The following is a 14,796-nucleotide window of genomic DNA, read 5'->3' as shown; positions in this document are numbered from 1 at the left end:
CATCGTCAATGTGGCCGCTTATTTATATTTCCGTTATGCTCTGTCCGATTCCACATTTTCCATGGCTCTATCCAATCATAACACGATAATTTGATGCTGAAAGAAATATCATGAATGTTGGTCAACGAGCAACGCAAGCAGGGCTTCTGGCATGCGTGTCGCTGGTGGGCCCTCCTTCATGGCACCCCCGATCGCACCAATACTCAAGCCTAGGAGCTTGATGACCAAAGATAGACTCTCACTATCCCCATGGTGTCTTTAGCTTGCATGGATCGTCGGTGGGGACGCGGATAGGTGGCCCTGGTACCAAAGACCACTGCCGGTACTCTACCACAGAGACGGACCGTGGCCGAGCCCAGGTACCTGGAGGTTGTCCGACAATGCTCAACCATCTCAGAGAAGCATATAAAACTTGACCATTTGGAAGCCGATATGCCACTGCTGCTGAGTATCATTCAGTCCTCATTATTGTGCACTTGTCATTCTTTGATGCTTTAATCCTCTTCCTATACGTTCGCTGTGCCTTTTCATTCAATCCATCCCTTCTTTACTAATTCATTGAGTCGCTCGCTTCTATCTCTTGCACGCGCTACGTTCGCGTTAATGTTAGTATAATGTGGTTTCCTGCCTCTTTTCTTCTGTCGGCCCTTGCTGTACCACGAGTCCTCGGGGCTTCCATTCCGTCCACCTCAAATCCTAAAGGATGCGTCAACAGTCCGACCAACCGGGCCTGCTGGCGAGACGGGTATAACATCTCGACCAACTACTATGAGGAGGTCCCTGATACCGGGGTCACGCGCGAGTACTGGTTCAATGTTGAAAATACCACCGCCGCTCCAGATGGCGTTGAGCTTCCTGTTCAATTGATCAATGGCTCCTTCCCCGGCCCCACGATCATTGCAGACTGGGGGGATACAGTCAGTATGTAGTATTTGCTCGTTCTGTTACTTTGTATTTAGTGACTGACTCTTGGGTTATCTAGTCGTCCATGTCACCAACTCTCTGCAGTCTAATGGAACGGGTCTGCACTTCCACGGGATTCGACAGAACTGGACGGACCAGATGGACGGTGTCCCGAGTATCACGCAGTGCCCCATCGCTCCGGGACAGTCATACACCTACAAATGGCGTGCTGTGGAATATGGAACGGGCTGGTATCACTCCCACTTCTACGTTCAGGCGTGGGATGGTGTGTTTGGTGGAATTCTGATCAATGGCCCTGCCACAGCCAACTACGATGTGGACCTAGGCCACATCTTCTTGAACGATTGGTATCATGTACGCTTTACCCCCTCCTCCTTCCAACTTCAGCCTAAGGCAGACCAAGGGCAGGCCTAATTTTGTCAGAAAACTGCCGACGAACTGGTCCTCCAAGCCGCTACGAGTGGGCCGCCCACTCCTCCCAACGGCCTTATCAATGGGACAAATACTTATGGCAACAACGGTTCGCGTTTCGAGACAACCTTTGATGCGGGTACTAGATACCGCATTCGCCTCGTCAACGCCGCAGCTGACAACCATTTCCGCTTCATGATTGATAACCACACCATGGAAGTGATCGCGGCCGATTTTGTCCCCATTCATCCCTACAACACCACACAACTGAGTATTGGCATGGGTCAGCGCTATGATATCATTGTAACGGCTAAGCAACTGAATAGCGGGAACTTTTGGCTGCGCGCAATCCCCCAGGAGGCCTGCTCCGAGACGGATGCCTTGAACAATATCAAGGGCATCATTCGTTATGACAACTCCTCCACGGCAGACCCAACAACCTCAGCCTGGGCTTATACTGATTCCTGTGCCGATGAGTCCTCCTCTGACCTCATCCCCTACGTAGCCATCAATGCCTCGGACAATTTTGCCTACAGTACAAGTGAAGAGGTTGCAATTGAGGTCGCCTCGAACGCCCTGCTGTGGACCATGAACAAGACCTCCTTCCACACCGAGTGGGATTATCCTACTTTGATGCATGTGGCCAACCACAACTACACCTGGGCAGCCAAGGAGCGCATCATCCATCTCCCCTACCAGGACCAGTGGGTATACCTTGTCGTCCACTCTCCCTTCGCCCAGGACCATCCCATGCACCTGCACGGGCATGACTTCTGGGTTCTGGCTTCGGGTTACGGCGATTTCGACGCAACAAAGACCGACGCCCTGACTTTGGTCAATGCCCCCCGGCGTGATGTGGCGATGATGCCTGCCAGTGGCTACTTGGTCATTGCGATCAAGACCAACAATCCAGGCGTAAGTGCTCACCTTTCTCCCCTTGAGACTGTCTGTTGGCTAATTGAGATACGCAGGCTTGGCTCATGCACTGCCATATCGCCTGGCACACTTCTGAGGGCTTTGCGGTTCAGCTACTGGAGCGAGCCCCAGAGATTATCTACGACTACGAGAAACTGAATGACACCTGCGCCAGCTGGAAGAGCTACGTCGCGGCTCAAGATGTCGTGCAGCACGATTCTGGTGTTTAAAGGGTTGTGGTTGAAAGTGGCCATTTTTGAACGACTGCCAGGAAGTGAACATTCGTTATCATAATCCAACTAATCTTCCAGCTAGTTCATGAGCTTCCATGACTTAGTAGGGGGTGTTGTGTCAGGACTGCCATTCTAATTAACTGGTCTATTCATTAACTTCGTATCATTGCTTTCTCATCGTAGATCTCACCGAGGGTCAGGTGTCCTTAGCACATACCCAAATTACGGTCATAATGAACAATACCCCCCGTTACGTGTTATATACATTACTAAAACAAATTCTACCGATACGCTGACAGATATTGTGCGTAATGTAACGTAAGTAATACATACCATGTATCAAGTTCCCGCATGGGCTGATAATGTTACAAAAATATATATATTTAACAATCGTCCATGTTCACTGCACCTCTGAAACCGCTCCAGTGCCACCAACACAATCGCACTTGATATGTATCTTGGGAACGACGGTATAGAAGAAACATTCTAATTGATCAGCGATCATGGTTCGAAGCCCTCTAAGGCCCCTGGAGTACTCCAGAATGAGTCCCCGCTTCTCAGTTGACTCGATTGCTCTGCTCTCCGTTTCGGACCTCGAGGAGGAAGACTTGATCACACACAGAAGAGCAACCGGCAGACGCCTTCCATTCTTTAGGAAACTATCATTAGGGGCCATTCTTTTCTACCCCAGGCGTTCTCTTTACTGTGGGAATCGTCGCATCATTCCCCGTCGGTTTGGTGGCCTTGTCCGGCTGGTGATAGGCTTCTTGATCTTGTTGGTCGCTTTGACGGGCATACTGTGGCCCTCGTATACGTATCTACCACCGCACTACCAGCTCCTCCACCAACAGGCTTCTCGAAGCGGCATTACAGGGCGAGGGAACCCGCATAATGAGACAGTTTTCATTGCAGCCATCCTCTACGACCCGGATGGTAAGCTAGCCAATGGGAGATGGGGACATGATTTGTTGCACCTAATCAATCTGCTAGGTGAAGAAAACGTCTTCCTCAGCCTCTATGAGAATGGCAGTGGCATTAGAGGTCAGAGTGCCCTTCGAGATCTGGAGGACCGACTGCCGTGCAACACTTCCATACAAATTGAACTGGACCTGGACTTGACTGCATTCCCGACAGTAACAATCCCCGGGGGAGGGGAACGGGTGAAGCGAACAGACTACCTTGCAGAGATGCGGAATCGTGCCCTATGGCCACTAGATGAGCATCCAGGGATTGTCTTTGACAAGATACTATACCTGAACGATGTGATATTCGATCCAATTGACGTGCTTCATCTTCTATTCTCTACTAATGTCGATGAGAACGGGGTAGCCCAATACCGGGCCGCATGCGCAGTCGATTTTATCAACGCGTTCAAGTTCTATGATACGTATGCCACAAGAGACCTGGAAGGTTATGGAATTGGCCTCCAATTCTTTCCTTGGTTCACCTCAGCGGGGTTGGGATCCAGTCGTAAAGACGTGCTGGAAGGCAAAGATGCTGTTCGGGTGCGCAGCTGCTGGGGCGGAATGGTGGCCTTCGATGCAAAGTACTTTCAACGACGCGACCACCCGGTTCGCTTTCGCGCCGATCCCGATTTGTTCTATGATGGATCAGAATGCTGTATTATTCACGCCGATATTCAAGATCCACCATTGGACCATACAGAGACCGCAGACACGGGTATTTACATGAACCCGTTTGTGCGGGTAGCATACGACGAGCGCAGCCACTCCTGGCTGTGGGCCACACGGCGGTTTGAGAAATTATACCCACTTGTCCACAATATTGCCAACCATCTGGCTGGCTTGCCCCGACACAATCCTCGTCGGAGCGAAATTCCCGGCCAGCTGGTCAGGGATACGGTTTGGGTGCCCGATGCGACCGATGCACGCGGGGGCGCGTTCCGTGAAGTGGACCGTGTCGCAGGGAATGACGGATTCTGCGCAGATGGATTTGGAGGTTACCGGGGCCTTTCAGTGATTGTGGAGAACCGGCAGCCTGGACAGGATGGCTGGGAGGATATCCCGGTCCCATCACTTTAGTTGTGCGCTCATAAAATGTCCTTGGGCATACTATAGACTTGCAGAGACTAGGCCACCCTAAGAGTATCGTCTTCTTCTTCAGCGGATAGCCCTTAGAGTAACAGACCCTGGGGCACTTTGGACCACGTTCGACACCTGCCAAACACCGTTCGACAGAACTTGCCATACTCAACTCGCAAGTTGAACTCTCTCCAAGATCCTTGGGCGTGATGGTACAAGCGCGCAGAGGGGTCCGAGATGGGCTTGGATCCCATGTTTCCATACTTCCCTCGACCGGGACTGTTTAGAATTAGCGTATGACAAGAGATGCATGTGAAGTAGACGGGCTATACCTGAATCCAGTGATGGGCAAAATCAAGACATCCTCTACTAATTTACTTTCCCCTCCATCGTGCAAGCCTGACAACGCGTTCCATCGGAGGCCGACCACAGCTTCGAGCCAGTTCTGCACTGCATGAGTAAATGCGACAGGTCCAGTGAGGGCAAGGGGGTCCAGCGCGTTCAGAACGCTCGAATGTGGCTGAAGCGCAGGTTCCATGAAAAGACGGTCGAGAAAGATCTGCAAGATTGGATGACCTGGCGCCCAGGCAAAGGCCCACTGCGTCAGCTGCACGGGCAGCAGGTATCCCATGCGCCAGTAGGTATCACTGTTCGGCGGACAGTCTGCTTCTAACCCAACGATTGCATGGACAGAACCTGTAGAATTATACACACGCCCAGTCTCGCGATCTTCCCAAGGCAAAATATCAGTCTCGGCGATCCAATATGTCGGCGATTGTAGGGGCTCAGTGTCGATATCTGCGTACTACGTGTTTGTCAGTTACCTACTTGTGTAATGATAAGATGACAGGGGCATTCCACTCACAACCCCTCCGATCCACTTGCATACGAGAATCCGGAAGACATCCGACCGTTCCACGTGGCTGGGTAAAGCATAGAACTGTTTCTCCCGTTCTGGCTCGAACCGCCGAATGAACTGTCGTATTCCGTCATCGTCCCACAAAAAATAAGCCATCTGCTCGTCCACCGCGCCCAACCATTTCTCCGTGCTCTGCTGTAACACGTGTGGCCAGGTGTCAACGCGCGTGCTCTTCCAGGTTTGGTGGACGATCAGGGGGATTGAGGAGTGCGGGATCTGTCGTTCAGTCGACTGGGCCAAGCGCAACACTCGCTCCGCGGCGTCGACAATGTTCTCGGGATGCTGTTCCGTCTCATTTGTCCAGGTCGGTGGGATGTACCACGCTGGAGACGACCTGTCTTAGCCGACAAGTTCAAAGCCTTACTCAGAAGTCATATGTTGCTTACCTCCACCACTGCGAGTGTTCGTATGAACGCGTTCAAACAGCAATGGGTAACGGTGTTGAAGAAGAGAAATCTGTTTAACCGAGGTATCAGGCTGTTGAAGTAACCAGGTGAAAAGCACTAGGAAGCAAAGTGCGCCCAGCACGGGACGTCGTAAAATGTAGCGCCAGACCATCGTTGTGATGAGTATAATACTCCAGGGAAGGCGGGTGGGGAGTCGATTTATCCGGCATCAGCAGAGGTTAGCAAAGGCCATGATAATCTTTCATTGGGGGGTGGCTAGGCAGCCATGGATATGCCTTGTTCTTCGACTTTTTCTGCGTTGGGGCTAGTCTTGACTGCAACGCCAGGCCAGTGTATAACTTCCCGCGGGTCCCGTCACTTGTAATGCGGCTGCCTAGCAATGGCCCCTCAAATTCACCAACCCTAAGCTCAGAACCTTGCCCTGGCTGGACCCTGGCTACAGTGACTACTAATCCAAGGAAGTACTAGTAGGTGTCATAATACGAGGTCAATCACACGTCCTGGCCAATGGGGGGCTGGAATGGCTCGCATGGCTTACAGAATTCGAGCCATCATCAGGGCCTGCGCCCTACGCAGCCCTAGCCGCGGTGGGGTCGAAGCTTAGTATTGCTTGGATTCGTGGACCCTTTTTTAGGCCAGATGGCAGTGCATCTCTGGTGGGGGCTGATTCACTTGTTGTTATTACAAAGAAAAAGCTTTCTGCCATGTTCGCACTGTGGTCTCTCTGTGATGAGCATAGGTGTGATTGGCTGCGTACCCTGGCCAATTTGCTGGCACAGCATTACCTATAAAGGGAAACACTACAATCCTCCAGACGCGGGACTGTCCGTAGTACCAGTCGCGACTTGCCAATTGCTGATCATGTCTCCACCCTTGCTCTCTGGTCGTGTCAGCACAGTCCAAACCCAGGGGAACATCCCACCGGCCTCGGAAAGAAGCTCGGAAAGTCGAGTTGTCCAGGCAGAAACGGAACCGGAGGATTACTGGTGAAACCCATCTGCGATACACACAAATACCACTGGCGTGTCCCGTATCACAACTGTATTACCAGTCGGAGCTTGCCATTTTGGCGGCTCAAAACCTGTCCATCACTGCCTCCTTCACTATTCAATTACATCCCTCAAATAGCCTCTCCATATCCATTATGTACCTTTTCCTTCCTTGCGATGCCTTGTCTCAGCCCCAAAGCCTTCCAGGCACTGTCAGCCAGCCGCAATGGCTCCCGCGCGCCTCCGACTCGTGCTGGCAGCCCTCCTACTATTCATTCTAACCTCCCTGCTCGCCCCGTTTGTCTGCAATCTTTACCTACTGCTTCGATTACCCTTTGTGTGGAAAGCCTCATCTGCCGATGCTATCATCACTGAACAGAATGATGGATTCGATTTGACCTTTTCCGACTACAACAGCACATACTCCGTCGCCGACACTGGGTTGCCTGTTCCAGTCCCCGCAAGGCTGCACCACGTCCAATTGGGCACACAGACCCCACGGGCAGAATGGCAGGCTGCTCGAGACGAGTGTCTCAAGCAACATCCGGACTGGGAGGCATTTCTATGGACCGACGAAAACGCTAGCCGCTTCGTGCAGAATCACTATCCGCACTTTCTCCTCACCTGGGAAAGTTACCCGCACCTTGTCCAGCGCGTGGATGCATTGCGATACATGATTCTGCACAAGTATGGGGGTGCCGTGTTGGATTATGATCTGGCATGTAAACGGTCGTTGGAACCTCTGCGTCGATTCGAGTTCGTCGCGCCGGCGGCCAACCCCGTTGGTATCTCCATTGGCATGATGCTCGCGGCACCGAACAATACCTACGTTGGTGATCTGGTGCGGAACCTGCCAACCTTCAATCGGAGATGGTCGTTATTGCCTTACATCACAGTTATGTTCAGCACGGGATGCCACTATGCCTCGTATGTCGCTCTCGGACGCTTAAGGTGAACAGATATTGGAGCTAACAAGTTATAGAACCATCTACACCATGCAGCGCGATACCTCTACCCTCCGCGTCCTAACTGGTCCGCCCGAGAACCCACGAATGCATATGCTCAACGGTGTGGTCAATACCCCGCTCTTTCGGCATCTGGGCAGTTCCTCCTGGCACGAGAAAGATGCAAGGTTCATCAAGGCGTTTGCGAATATGGATCAACGGGTGGCGTTTGGAATGGTCCTGGTCGCCTTAGCAGGAGGATGCTGGGCTGTGAGCCTATGTGTGTCTCGGGGCCGGGCATGGCACCAGAAAGACGCAGTGTCACAGGAGATAGAGTTGTTGCAGAAAGCACATGATTATTGAATACTTGTAATTTCTAGCTAGATTTCTGCTCACGGTTTTACGTTTGGATATCATATTGGAGACAAATAGTTTTGCTTAATGAAAGAATATTTGATAGAACATAATCACAGCTTAGGCTATCCGATACAAATTATTAAACCACATATAACGGCTCACTATCAAGTACAACACCCGGTCCCATGAGTACTGACTATCATGTTGACTGAATGCTGTTCGCGCAGTTAGGTAGGTCTGCCACGGACTTACCAGCAGCGCTCTGTTTCCGTATATGTCGTGTCCTGTGGGTGGCGGTGCGGCTGTCAGGACCGCTGCCCCGATGCGCCAGGCGAATGGCACAGAGGTCAAGATCAGATCAACGAGCGACGAGTACTTGCGCAGGAGGAATGTACTCTGTAGGGCATAGACTGGCGGGGCATGCGGAAAATCCTCTGCGTATTTTCTGCTCCCTGTTAGCCTCATTGCTTCGAATAGTATGGGTGCCATTCACTTACCGAACACCGGCACTTACGGCCCTATGGTTGATATGGCCGGAGACTCCACCGTTATCGAAGGTGAAAATCTTCTGTAGCCTTAATACCTGGCCACTAGTTTTGAAGGGTTGAAGGGAAACGTACCAGATCCACTTTCCACATGTGAACGTAATGGGCGACTATGTCCTGAATGACATCCTGGCGCCACCACTTCTTTGGATTATCCTGCAAGGCACCGTGCTCCAGAACAACGCAGCGAGCAGATGAGATGCCGAGTGCGGTACAACTACGTTCAATTTCCGCCTTGCGGATATCTCCTTGGCCATGATAGTCGCCTGCACCTCATTAGAAGATATACTACTCGGAAAATTTCTGGTGGAGTGATGACTTACCCGTCGATAGCACCAACAAGGAACGAGTGACATCCGGGTTCTCGCGACCGTGAAGGATAGTTGGGCTAAAGAACAAAGTCTCGTCATCGGGATGTGCCGTGACGAGAAGGACGTTCCGCGCTTGCTGGATGGTGTGTGGAACAAGACGCGGATCTCCCGCGAGGTAGTATGCGAGAAGAAGATACAGGAAGATGGAGGCCGACAGCAGGATCAGCGCCGAGTATGCTATCAGACATCTCCAGTCATGTCGCCGCACTTGGCGAAGTAGGCGCCTGAACAGGCGGGTTGGGGTTGCCATCGATGGGCTCGTTGTTGTTTGTACGGAAGTAGTGCCAAGATGATATCCTGGCTGGGTGTAATCGGGTCCTCCACACGGCTATGCAGTGTGTGGCATCTCCCTGCACTGAATTATTCTGATAGCAGGATAGAGAGGAAGAAAAACCCTCGGTCTCTGGAAGGCCTGAGGAGTGTCGGGATCCGCGGACAACATCGATGTCGTGTATGTAATCTGTGGTAATATATGATTCTGAAATACATCAAGTTCTACGTATGGTCAGTAATAAAACCGGGTGTGACGAAGATCGGGGGTTTCCGCAGCTCGCACAACACACGCACCAGAAGCTTCGCCCATTAGCCTCAATTCCAATACGCAAATATACTAGGCAGCAATATAGGCTTCTTCCGTCATTGGCTCGGTTCAATAAGCTTGATGTGTCCTTCAAAAGCGAGTGATTTACCTGGCCAATGGCTGCAGCACGAGGATGATCTAGCGTTATGGCCAAGGGGCTAAGGGTGAAACAAGGCTGACAAGCTTTACTGACGAAAGAGGGAAAAGAACACCACCTTTGTTTAGTAGTTCATATGTAAGACCAACTGAACTGGAGCCAAAGTCAGAGGCCTATTGGTTCCGGGCTTGCCCCGGGGAAATGAGCAATCTTGACGAGCCCGTTATAATAGGGGTCCTGTCAGACCTCCGTCATCCAGATCGACGCGCCTAGCGATCGGCCCCAGCCGTCATCAAAGGTCTAGGCAATGAAGCGATCGATCACTAGGGAAGCGAACATCGTATTTGCTTAGCTGTATGCTGAAAATGGCCCCCGGTGCTAATGGTAACTTCTTGCTACGGTCTCACCATATGAAGTAGGGTTTGCTTAGCGCAGCCACAGGGTATCTAGCTGGGGTCCTCCTCGTTGGTTACACCAATAACCTGCCAACAAGTGGGAGGTTCTTTCGCCCATCTGCAACCGGTCATGCAACTCCGAGTAGCTCGCGTTCTGATGACTGCAATTTCATCATTGAGCTGACGCACACGATACTGTCTCTTTCAGTGCTAGGTCAGGAAAATCAAGCCCCATGAGTATGGAGAAGATGGTCGTGTACTTATAACGAGGAAAGACTTGCCCATTCATGAATTGCATATATGTATGTATCATGATATATAATATCGGGAGCTCTAGGGCAATATGGACTGATGAATCTGCCGGCACATGTCCCAGGCAAGTAACTCCCCGTGTATCCCACGGCCCATTGAAAATGCCTCCTCTTCTCGGGGATACTTATAAGCCATGAACTGACAGGACAACAGTTGGTTGTCGAGAGTTTTTATTCTGAGCGACGTGCAACCCTTCTGGCGCCACACATGCGATGCGTCCGGAGCAGGTGCAGATGACATGCAGGAAGGTTGCCACGGCAATCCCGAGCTTTTCTCAACACATTGTCATCTTCACTCATGAATCCAACTCTCTCCCTACCAGTTGAACTTCTGTATCGCACGATGCTCACTCGGCTCAGTCTATACCTCCTGGCTCTGTTCTCTCCCGCCAGTGGCGATAGCAACCACCAACGAACTTATTTTTACGTTGGGGGAAACTACTCGGTCACTGAGAATGGCGAGCATGTATACACTAACCAGATCTATGTCGAGAAATTGACGCCCGTACAAGTGACTCAGCCATATCCGATTGTGTTTGTCCATGGCCAGGCTCAGACAGCCACAGTAGGACAGCCTAGACTCAGTTGGTGGAATAGCACTAACAAGACATGGACAGAACTGGTTGAACAAGCCAGACGGCCAGCCAGGATGGGCATCGTATTTCCTTGACAAGGGCTACGAATGCTACCTGTTCGATCAGCCGTTCCGCGGCCGCAGTCCCTGGCAAATCTTCAACGGTCGACTGGAGACGTACTCGGCCGAACACCTGCAACGATACTTCACCGCGCCTGAACGGTATGGGCTATGGCCACAAGCTTCCCTGCACACCCAGTGGCCTGGGACTGGGGTCATGCATGATCCCATCTTTGACTCCTACTACGCCGGTGCTGTGCCATTTGTCAGTGATAATGTGCTGCAGCAAACAGCCATGCGCGACGCGGGCGCCGCTCTGCTGGATCAGATTGGCCGGCCAGTTATTCTGATAGCTCATTCGCAAGGCGGAATCATGGCATGGCTACTGGCTGACCAACGGTCCGATCTGGTTCACTCGATTGTCTCCATCGAGCCTGGTGGTCCACCGTTCAGCAACGCAATGTTTGGAAATAGTTCTGCTCGAGCATACGGGCTGACGGACATTCCTATTGCGTACTCGCCGCCTGTGTCGGACCCGAGCACAGATTTCTCCACCACCATCTTGCCGTCCAACTCGTCAATCCTAGCAGACTGCATCATTCAGGCGGATGATCCCCCTGCGCGGCAACTGGCAAATCTGAGGGATGTTCCCGTGCTCCTAGTGACGACGGAAGCATCATACCATGCGCAGTATGACTGGTGCACGGTAGAATTCTTGCAACAGGCCGGCGTACAGGCTGAACACTTGCAGTTGTCAGATATTGACATCCATGGTAATGGCCATATGGTATTCCTAGAGAAGAACAGTGATGAGGTTGCGGCGGTTATTCATCGCCGGATTGGACAGTCGGATGACATGGATGGCAAAGCTGAGCTTTGATGTGATCTTAGCGAGAAGAATAGGGCTTGCTTGAAGGGAGGCGCGTCTCAGAGTAACCTTGAGATCTCCAGGTAGAGTGCGCTCGTCTTGTTCAGACTGAGCTGTTCATGTTATGGCTATGAAACTCAGCGATTGTCTTACAATAATTCTCTGAGCCATTATTGGCATCGGTGCGCCTAAATCCATTGCCGGTGACGTTCCCAGAGAATTGGTACCTGGGGCATAAAAACAGTGCGACGCATGGGCCTCTTCTAACGTCAACGGCCACGTAAGCAAGCTGTAGGCGATAGAGAGGGAATCGACCTGTCAACAAACTGGAGTCAGGCTAATGATCCTACAGAATATAAACTGAGATGAGTGCCGTACTTCGTTATTCCTTGGCAGTATGCAGCGATAGTAGAGTATGATGCTTCCTCTGCTAATACGTCCAGAGCGCTAATTTGCCAGCACAATTGCGTCCCATTGAGTTCTATCAATTAATACAATTTGTATATAGACTCACAGCAACATATCTCCCAGCCATAAGTCATGGTGCCGAAACGCGACCGTGGGAAATGTTCTCCCCAGGCAACCCCGGCTAAGGGCACCGGGGAGGACGGCTGCCAGTACTGCCTTTTTGGGCAGAATTCCCCACTCCCCACCTCCCCGCGAAGCGGAGAAACGGAGTAACAGCCTCTCCCCTATTTGGACATTGGGGTTCGCACAACAAAGAAACTGAAGTCCAACGGTATAAGTCGGAGGAAGACCCAATATTCTTCCATATAGCATCACATTTCAATGGTTCTCAATGGCATCCACCACTGCGTGTGAATCCATCTCGCTCACCGAGCCAGGAGAGCGGCCGATCTCGATGGTGCCAGAAGCACCACACAATGATTCTTCCGTTACCGAGGCTAAAGTCCCTTACCTAAAGCTCATCGCATCGGGCTTCTCCTTTTTCGTCGCTGGTGTCAACGACGGCAGTTTAGGCTCCTTGCTTCCCTACGTGCTTGAGACGTATCACGTTAGTACCGGTCTGGTAATTATCGTGTAGGTCCGCCCGAAGCATAAACTCACCCACCTACGGTTAATGATAGTTATGCTAGTTATGTTACAACTCTCGTGGGCTGGTTGGTGGCCGCCCTAACCAATAGCACCGCCTGCCAATACCTTGGATTAGGTTCTATGCTCGCTCTGGGGGCTGCGCTTCAGGTGCTAGCTCATATCCTGCGTGCCTGGCTTCCGCCGTTCCCATTGTATGCTATAACTTTCTTCCTAGCTAGTCTAGGACAAGCATTCAATGACACCCATGCCAATACATATGTCGCTGCGGTCAAGGCCGCCCACCGATGGCTCGGCTTTATCCATGCCATGTACATGGCTGGGTGTCTCGTCGGACCATTGGTGGCTACCGCTGTGGCGTCTGCTAATAGGCAGTCACAGTGGAATTTATTCTATGTCTTTCCACTTGGTTTGGGGTTAATCAACCTGATCCTGGTATTGGTAGCCTTCCGCGATAGCATGTCCGTCCATCATTCCTCAGAAGCCGTTCAAAGCGACGACCCGCGGGCTTCGGGTCAGAACAGTCGCGGTACCCGTGCCGTAAGGGAGATCAAGGATACACTTCGTGTACCAGCTGTCTGGTTGACAAGTCTCTATTTTTTCTTTTTCCTGGGAGCGGCCATCACGGCCGGTGGTAAGTGAACCCATATTCGGTTAAAGTAAAAAAGAGACTCACAGTGGTTAGGATGGATTGTCGAGTACCTTGTTCGCGTTCGGCATGGTGATGTGCACCAGATGGGTTATATCCCGACGGGGTTCTATGGCGGAGCTTTTCTTGGTCGACTAGTTCTAGCCGAACCTACTTATCGTCTAGGAGAGCGTCGCATGATATTTATATACGCTGCCCTGTGTGCTGGGTTAGAGCTGGTGTTCTGGCTGTTAGTTCGCCCAGTGTTGCTCTCCACATCTTCATTACCTGACACGCACTATAGGGTGCCCAACATAGGCGTTGAGGCCATGGCTATTTGCTTGTTGGGCTTCTTCTCGGGGCCCTTCTTCGCAACAGTGAGTTCTATTACATTCTACCATCACATTCCCCGTCTAACATCGCACGCAGGGAATATCGGTCGCATCTAAAATCTTTCCGGCTAACATTCGTTCCTCCGGGATTGGTACGTGGATTCCCTAGTAAGCCAACAAGCAACGTGTTAACTCTATGTACCCAGCATTCGTCTTCGTGCTGGGGCAGATCGGAGGATCGCTCTTCCCCGTATTGACGGGCATCATCTCTTCCCACACCGGCGTTAAGGCCCTGCAGCCCATGTTATTGGCTCTACTGTGCGCTACGGGTATCAGCTGGCTGCTGGTGCCCACTAAGGCGCCGAGACTGCGTGCAGATTGATCTACAACCAACAAGTAACTGTGGTTCCTGGCTACAATTGACGTCTATCAGTTGCTTTCTACGCTTTATGTGATCTTCGGGTTGTTTGGATAGGACGCGACGACATTGATGATTGGATATTGGATGAGAAATGACATGTCAAACAGACTATGCTGTCACCCCACTAAAGAGAAAACGAGTAGGAACCGGCAGAGCTGCTTGATTGGGAAGGTTAGGCGATCGCCTGTTTGGGAAATCCAGGTGATTAGATACAGTATAAGTCGGGGATTTCCCCTTACGAACCAGTCGAAAGGGGTACTGTCGTATGATCGTATTCAGTTGCAATTTGCAAAGCATGCGTGCGTACTCGAAAGGCTAAAGCTGAAAACGCAGGGTAGTCGCAGATATTCCGTAGGTATAAGGATGGGAAATAGCTACAGGGCTAAGGATATAGAGAGGGTCGTCGTAAGCAGGAGTGAT

At 51.5% G+C, this 14,796-nt stretch overlaps 7 protein-coding genes across 7 annotated transcripts; 5 read left to right on the top strand and 2 right to left on the bottom strand.

The window, feature by feature from the left end:
* Positions 1 to 614: 614 nt before the first annotated feature.
* Positions 615 to 2,639, top strand: BO85DRAFT_503835 (multicopper oxidase; the record flags this gene model as incomplete). The annotated part of the gene is made up of 4 exons (XM_025664257.1): positions 615 to 921; positions 983 to 1,278; positions 1,348 to 2,250; positions 2,307 to 2,639. The coding sequence occupies 4 exons, from the start codon at positions 615 to 617 to the stop codon at positions 2,478 to 2,480; spliced, it is 1,680 nt and encodes a 559-aa protein (XP_025511671.1). The 3' UTR covers positions 2,481 to 2,639.
* Positions 2,640 to 2,789: 150 nt separating this feature from the next.
* On the top strand, positions 2,790 to 4,725 carry BO85DRAFT_151409 (glycosyltransferase family 69 protein). The gene has a single exon (XM_025654147.1). The coding sequence runs from the start codon at positions 2,987 to 2,989 to the stop codon at positions 4,523 to 4,525; it is 1,539 nt and encodes a 512-aa protein (XP_025511670.1). The 5' UTR covers positions 2,790 to 2,986; the 3' UTR covers positions 4,526 to 4,725.
* Positions 4,618 to 6,002, bottom strand: och3 (glycosyltransferase family 32 protein; the record flags this gene model as incomplete). Its single annotated transcript, XM_025661870.1, has 4 exons — positions 4,618 to 4,804; positions 4,858 to 5,330; positions 5,391 to 5,767; positions 5,831 to 6,002. 4 exons carry the CDS (start codon positions 6,000 to 6,002, stop codon positions 4,618 to 4,620), a joined length of 1,209 nt encoding a protein of 402 aa, XP_025511669.1.
* Positions 6,003 to 7,050: 1,048 nt separating this feature from the next.
* Positions 7,051 to 8,272, top strand: BO85DRAFT_452933 (glycosyltransferase family 32 protein). Its single transcript, XM_025660946.1, has 2 exons — positions 7,051 to 7,767; positions 7,823 to 8,272. Exons 1-2 carry the CDS (start codon positions 7,067 to 7,069, stop codon positions 8,145 to 8,147), a joined length of 1,026 nt encoding a protein of 341 aa, XP_025511668.1. The 5' UTR covers positions 7,051 to 7,066; the 3' UTR covers positions 8,148 to 8,272.
* Positions 8,173 to 9,484, bottom strand: BO85DRAFT_452932 (PIG-L family deacetylase). Its single transcript, XM_025660945.1, has 4 exons — positions 9,010 to 9,484; positions 8,762 to 8,952; positions 8,639 to 8,706; positions 8,173 to 8,586 (listed from the first exon to the last, which is right to left on the bottom strand). The coding sequence occupies exons 1-4, from the start codon at positions 9,305 to 9,307 to the stop codon at positions 8,259 to 8,261; spliced, it is 885 nt and encodes a 294-aa protein (XP_025511667.1). The 5' UTR covers positions 9,308 to 9,484; the 3' UTR covers positions 8,173 to 8,258.
* Positions 9,485 to 10,296: 812 nt separating this feature from the next.
* On the top strand, positions 10,297 to 12,319 carry BO85DRAFT_452930 (alpha/beta hydrolase). Its single transcript, XM_025660944.1, has 3 exons — positions 10,297 to 10,505; positions 10,595 to 11,005; positions 11,058 to 12,319. The coding sequence occupies exons 2-3, from the start codon at positions 10,784 to 10,786 to the stop codon at positions 11,952 to 11,954; spliced, it is 1,119 nt and encodes a 372-aa protein (XP_025511666.1). The 5' UTR covers positions 10,297 to 10,505; positions 10,595 to 10,783; the 3' UTR covers positions 11,955 to 12,319.
* Positions 12,320 to 12,741: 422 nt separating this feature from the next.
* On the top strand, positions 12,742 to 14,783 carry BO85DRAFT_523401 (putative MFS transporter; the record flags this gene model as incomplete). Its single annotated transcript, XM_025665345.1, has 6 exons — positions 12,742 to 12,983; positions 13,040 to 13,629; positions 13,681 to 13,873; positions 13,928 to 14,000; positions 14,053 to 14,107; positions 14,162 to 14,783. 6 exons carry the CDS (start codon positions 12,742 to 12,744, stop codon positions 14,335 to 14,337), a joined length of 1,329 nt encoding a protein of 442 aa, XP_025511665.1. The 3' UTR covers positions 14,338 to 14,783.
* Between the last annotated feature and the right edge of the window lie 13 nt (positions 14,784 to 14,796).

This window comes from Aspergillus piperis (assembly GCF_003184755.1).
Source record: "Aspergillus piperis CBS 112811 unplaced genomic scaffold BO85scaffold_22, whole genome shotgun sequence".
NCBI classification, from domain to species: Eukaryota; Fungi; Ascomycota; class Eurotiomycetes; order Eurotiales; family Aspergillaceae; genus Aspergillus; species Aspergillus piperis.
The sequence above is the reverse complement of the archived record's forward strand: the minus strand, read 5'-3'. Positions and strand labels throughout refer to the sequence as shown.